This window comes from Ruditapes philippinarum, unplaced genomic scaffold (assembly GCF_026571515.1).
Source record: "Ruditapes philippinarum isolate M1 unplaced genomic scaffold, ASM2657151v2 ctg898_1_1_1_1, whole genome shotgun sequence".
Lineage (NCBI taxonomy): Eukaryota > Metazoa > Mollusca > Bivalvia > Venerida > Veneridae > Ruditapes > Ruditapes philippinarum.
Window position 1 is genome coordinate 394,371 of NW_026865396.1, and position 6,683 is coordinate 401,053.

The 6,683-nt window shown below is 31.3% G+C and overlaps 1 protein-coding gene across 1 annotated transcript; it reads left to right on the forward strand.

Moving 5' to 3' along the window:
• Positions 1-2,512: 2,512 nt before the first annotated feature.
• On the forward strand, positions 2,513-4,018 carry LOC132728825 (transcription intermediary factor 1-alpha-like). Its single transcript, XM_060714495.1, has 2 exons — positions 2,513-2,656; positions 3,477-4,018. The coding sequence occupies exon 2, from the start codon at positions 3,485-3,487 to the stop codon at positions 4,016-4,018; it is 534 nt and encodes a 177-aa protein (XP_060570478.1). The 5' UTR covers positions 2,513-2,656; positions 3,477-3,484.
• Positions 4,019-6,683: the final 2,665 nt, after the last annotated feature.

Sequence of the window (6,683 nt, forward strand, 5' to 3'; positions counted from 1 at the left end):
TTTACATACTCTTGCACCAACTGTCTAATAAGTCTTTTTCGCAGCAATGACACCAGCAGTATGCAACATATAAATATTGTTGCAACTGATACTGATAATTCTGAATCATTTGCTGATATGAATCTTTAAATATTTGTATAATTTACCTTATTAGAAATAAATGGAAACAATGCCTGTCGACGGACTCAATGCCAACAATAAGACAAATACACGCTGATGCCTTGGATTCCAGTAATATGGACTAAAATGAGGCAATTAAAGATCATGTAGTGTGTTCCTTTGGTTAAGGCAGTGTTTGTTTATAACAATAAAGTAAAAAATGTCAATAGGTATAAATATTATTGTCGATTTCATTGCACTCTCAATAAACATTCTCTTTGAAATTTCATGGTTTTATTTAATCCTTTTTTTGTATTGCAGATTTTACCTTTCATATCTGAAATATTTTAAGAGATATCACACTTTATGAAGAAAGCATGCTTACACATTTATTGAAGAATATGATTCTAATTGTCGTCTCAACTCTTTGTGCTTTACAGTTTTGTCAATAATTTTTACGCTGTAGATAATTTTAAATTCACAACTTGTGTGACATATATTTTACATTCTCTAGTTGAATATTTAGTCAAATGTGATACACTTGATTTTCCTCTACGCATCAATGAAATTTGGCCTTTTGTTCACATTTTTTTTAATAACAAGTTCTTGAAAGATAACCCAAACAGATTTGTTGTTCTGCCCATCCTATACCATGATATCTGGAAAATATACAAGAAAGCAGAAGCATCTTTCTTGACTGCTGACGAGGTTTACTTATCTAAAGACCTGTCACATTGGGAGGTCCTTAAACCAGTTCCTTGTTATTAACAGATACACGTACAAGCTGAAACTACGTTCCACATAATGTTTTCTCTACAGCTGTATTTCTCAGATAAATTTTTATAACAGGGATTTTTTTGAAAAAAGTTATTTAATGATATTGAAAAGTTTGATCTTTCTTAAATGAAATAAATTAATATATGAGATAAAAGTTATTATGGAAACCAAAGTACTGTCTCGGGTTTGCATTACAAGTACCACATTTTTGTGGACATTAATCTAGTACTTCTACCAGTACTAACAAAATTTTGTGTTAGTCATTCAGTTTCTGTACCAGAACTTGCTAAACGAGTGCAGTACTAATACAAATAATGTATGTCTGTCTTCTACTTGTAAAATGATGTTACATTTTCTGGTCCTTCGGGATCATTGTTGCCAACACTATAATGTGTTGAGAATTGAGTACCGCTGAAGCCGGTGCTAGGGGGCGTGAGGGATGTTGCACTTATTCATTATCCCTCATGTACAGACTCAATCAAACCGAGTCTGCAATTCTTATGCTATTTTGTTGTGATTAATGCTTCCGAGAGATCACTTTGTTTCCAGAATTTAGTTATATGTATTTTAAGTTGAAGACCGCGTAGGTCCAAGCTTTTTCTCTTATCAATATTTTCAACATTATTAAAGCTATGATTATTTGTTACGTTGATTCATTTGTTTTCAGTCATTTTGTTTAGTCTATTCTCTTTAAAAAAAACCAAACGAACATAGTTTAAGAAATAATGTGTTTACATTCATGCAGATTAAAATCAATAAATGTCATTTCAATGCCGTACAACACACTAGATATTGATTTCATTAAAATATACCGCAAAAATAAAGAAAAAGACAACGTATGCTAAAACAATGGCAGCAGTAGGGATAGAACCGAACACCTCTCAATAAGATCGAATATTGAAATGAGTGCTATAATGAATTCATAATTGTCAGGTCAATAAAATCAGTCAATAATAACGTGCAGAATCGGTGCAGCATGCCACGAGATTGGTGTCCGCTTTAATGGAATCTTAAAGCATGTATATGCGTAAAATATAAAGACGTTTCGTAGTACCTACAAAACGTGCATTTTATTGAATTGGCAAAGTAAACAATAAAAAAATTAAATAACAAAAATAACAAAGCAACAACCCAGTATTTAACTTTGCATGATTAAAAAGAATCTTAATTTTAATTGGGAGTTCCTTCCCTAAATTTTTTCACCAGCTGAGCGTTAGGAAGATTATTCATGTTACTAATGGTATCCGAGTTTAAACTTCAAAATCACAAATGTATCAATTAAGTTATAACATGTATGAATTACATGGGTACTAGAGTATCACAAATATTTCCTATATAAAATGTAGGAAACAAAAAATAAGCAACTACGCTTTAACCAAGAGTCATTATACATTATGTGCAAAACATAATTTTGTGAAAGAACATTTTATACTTGATAACGACTTCCATGCATTTTCATTATTCAACAAACAACGAAAAGATTAAGTACCTTCAACTTTGTGAAAGCATATAATTTTGTTGCCCTTATTATGTAGGATAGAGAAGAATATGGACAAATATTGCTTCTTAGCACAGGTGTAAATATTACATATGTCTAACGACATTATTTAAATCTGCACAATCACGTTTGTTTAACGTTTTATGTTGATTATGTGTTACATTTTAACTTTCGCATTCCGGCCGCGAAACCCGATAAAACAGAGGACAAAATGGCGGCGAAGGTTAAACTCGCAGTGAAAAATGTTCAGATATAAATTTTGGAAAAAAGAGGTTATTTAAGGTTTGTTATTCACATTATTAAATTATTCCTTTCATCTAACAAAACACTGATTGTTGTTTTTTATTTAAATGAGATTATATTGATAAAGTGGATCTTGAAGTTAAACATACACATTCAATCAGCAAATTAAAATACAACGTTTTTTATGATTCGTTAATTAAACGTCTAGGAAAATTAGATAACTATCTCTTTTTTTTCCTTTTAATTCACTAAATAAAACATGAAAAAAATAGCATATACAAATAATAGTATTTAAAGTTGAATTTGAATTGATACGGATTGAGAGAGAAGTGGGAAACATGTTATAACCTGTTTGTTTATACAACTTTGAAGATTGAAGGTTAAATATCCCAGTTTATCATTGTGTACAGATATAACAAGTATTCATATCTTATCGTTCTTTTAAAATTCACTGACATTTTATTGCAAATTTCGAGCTTTCATAGATAAATTAAAAAGAAAATGTAGGACAAAAAATGTAGTATCACAGCAAAAATCAGTCGTTCCTTAATTTCTTTTTAAATTTCATAAAATCTTAGAACATTTTTCTTTTGTTTAATTTCTTTTAAATTTGTTGACTCAACTTGAGTTATGAAGCTTTAAAGAACAATTTGATCATCGGAATATGATTTAAAAAAAACTAAAACTTCTATTATTGATTTTAACTGACAAATCATTATACTGAGTAAAAAAAAGGTTGTCTAGGAGTTTTTTTAAGATGTACATTATTCTTTTGATTATTCAATTTGGTTTGATGTTACATTAGTAAAATCGTAATCACCAAGAATTTAAATGAAGTAATTAAAATTTTACATTCTAGAATTAATAATGGAAGTTTCTGGCAAGCGACAAAATAAATTGACACATTCGGTATCACATGGGTCTGCTGAAGACATTTTATTATTCTGTATCCCATGTGAAAGAGATGGTGAACGAAATCCAGCTAAGGGGTTTTGTACCACTTGCAATGAACATCTTTGTAAAACCTGTTACAAGCATCATAAGAAACCAGCACCTGTACGTAACCATGTTCTGCTTGACGAAAACTCCATGCCAACAACACCTACAGTTCCATTATCTCCAGACGACTTCGATGGTTGTGCTGATCATCAAAACAAAAAACAGAAATATTACTGCAGAGATCACGACATTGTTGTTTGCAGTGTTTGTGTCACGTTAGATCATAGGACTTGTAAGGTGGAATACATACCGAAACTTTCAAAACATATTCTAGACAGTGAGGAACTCAATGAATTAATGGTGGAAATGAAATCACTTGAGGAAGTTTGTAAATTAGGTATAAAGAGAGCAAAAGATGAGATAAAAAGCCAATTTCTGAAAAAATCAATGATAAGGTTATAAAGGCAATTCATCAATTTAGAAAAGAAATAAATACACGTCTGGACGATATGGAACAAATTGCTGTCAAGAACGCGGAGAGCATCCTTGATTTAAAACAAATGCATCTGAAGAGTTTGTCAACAGATATAGAAGACATGAAAGACGAAACGGTAAAGAAACAGGTATGCTTAGATAACCTGATACAAAAGAACTGTCTTGACAAACTGTATGTTGAAATGAAAATAGCCAAGAAACGACTTGTAGAAATGAAGATGAAGGCAAAACATCACAGTCGAATTAACAATAATGAAACAGTAAGATTTGTCAAACATCAGGCAATTATTGATTTGTTAGAAAAATATAAGGAGTTAGGGGAAATTGTATCTCTTAAATCATCAGATAGTGAAAATGATGCAATTATGAAAGATACATCAATACCGCCTGAGGATCAGACTTTAAATCTTGAAGTTGTCGAGGATATAAATTTGAAATCCGCATCTGATGATCAGAAATGCATCATAACCGGGATACAGATTATTCAGCCGGATAAGATCGTGTTTTGTGATTATGATAACAAACAAGTAAAATATTATGATACAATGCAGAAGAAAGCTGTGTCGGAGATAAAACTAAATAATTCACCGCATGATGTTGCAGCTATCAACAGATGTTAGATTTTGTTCGTGAAACCTGGGTACCTAAGTGATAAAGAAAGCGGCGTTCCATTTTATGTCACTAAAGAATCAAACACATAGTTTTCCTGCTGATTCGTATAAGGTGAATATTCAATGAAACATGTCGTTGGTATTGCTTACAGGCAAAAATGATAAGCTTGTTGTGTCATGTAATTTTTATCCCAGGAAAAAGGTTTTAAAAAAAAAATTCTTGACCCCTTTCAAGGTAAAATGAATTTGGCAAAGTTTTAGTGGAGATAAATAGTCCTGTTCGAATTTCCGGCTTTTAAAATGTTCACCGTGAATACAGGCTGGAAAACGTCTATATATGTTAGTGACTGGAAGGCTGTACAACAACTAGAACTGGCAGGGAAAAACGTTATAAATACCTATCCAACCAGTTTTTCAGGGAGGATTTCAAGCTCTACAAGGGTTTTTGAGTTAAATGATGGGCACATTTCTTGTTTGTGTGTATCAAGATCGTGACGACAATTTACGTAGAATATCAGACAGCTGTCAGTCGTGTAAAAATAACGAATTAAATGAAGAAGCTTTGGTATAATGGTAACCGAAAAGCTGTTGCATACTGTGTAAAAAACTAGAGAAAAAATTTTATGTGTTCCCTTAAATTCTGAAAAACAGATAGAATTAACAAACAACCGCGTCCATTGTATAAAAGTATTTTTAAGGCTTCAATGGTGAAACTTGAAAAAAATAAAAGGACATTTATAATGAATGAACTCCCAATTAATTTCTATTGTTCATAAAAAGTATTCATTGACAAAATAATGTACATGTATGTGTATATGAGAGAGCTAACTATATTTATATACCGCATTATTAATGATGTGTTAATTGTATAAATTATTTTTTATGACCAATTATAAAATATATTCTGGGTTTTACTTCTCTTTTGTTTAATGCCTTAATCTTTGTTTATCGTAAATAATATCTGTAATTACTCACAGCTTTGGAAATAATAATGTAAATATTAGTAAAATATGATAAACAAGATCGACAAGGAAAGGCGGCGTTTCAATGAACGCAGCCCCCCCCCCCCCCCGATCCAGCAAACAAGCCGCCAGCGGCAAAAAGGAGGCCCCAAAGGGGGAAAAACCCCAAAATGAAAAATAGGACAGGGCACAAAAGGCAGAGCACGGGTAGGCAAACCACTACATAAGAAAAAGAAAAAGAAAAATGAACCACTAGTTATGTTTAAGAATATGGATAACAATTGTTTAATATTGTAAGCACACACTTTTCTAAACATTATAAGTGCAACTGAGGTTGTGTTTACTCTACAAATGTCATTAACTTGAAACTTAAATACCTTTGAAAATGAAACTCGGAATTTTAAATTATGAAAAAGTTTACATTATTAATTACAGAATCCTTCTTTAAAAGAGCGGGCTAAAAATACACGTCGACAACCTGCAAGTCTTAATTTCTTGTCTTTAACTTTCATGTCGTAAGGAATCTTTTTTCATTTCAAGCAAACGATTAAATTACCAACAAGTAAAAACCGTTACATTGAGTCAAATTTGAAAACAAAAATACTGTTTCCCGGTTCAAAATACTTTTAAAAAATTGCTGATCTTTATTTTCCTTTTATATTCTCTTGAAATAGAAAAACATGACAATTTAAAATAAAGCACCGTGGCGCGAACCTTTTTAATTTGGCGAAAAAATTACATTTAAAAAAAATTGAATAAAATTCAACGTTTTAACGATTTAACTCATTTACGAGTAGAACTTAAACAGTTAAATTGTTGAAATAAAAATAAAAATTAAAAAAAAAAAATATAAAAGAGAAAACAAAAAAAAAAAACACCACACATCAACAACACAATGCTCATCCATCATTTCATTATCATAAATTCGTCGACCGTCGAAGCCGCTGGCAATTTCGAAAACATACCCACAATCCTCATACAAAAAGGGTCGCATTCGAATGGTCTTTCAATGGCCAAGTGGGCTAATGTTATCCTACTTCAGATAACTTTGCCCATTCA

What these genes read in the sequence shown, in the direction of transcription:
- LOC132728825 (XM_060714495.1), top strand. Translation starts at nt 3,485, where the DNA reads ATGGAAGTTTCTGGCAAGCGACAAAATAAATTGACACATTCGGTATCA.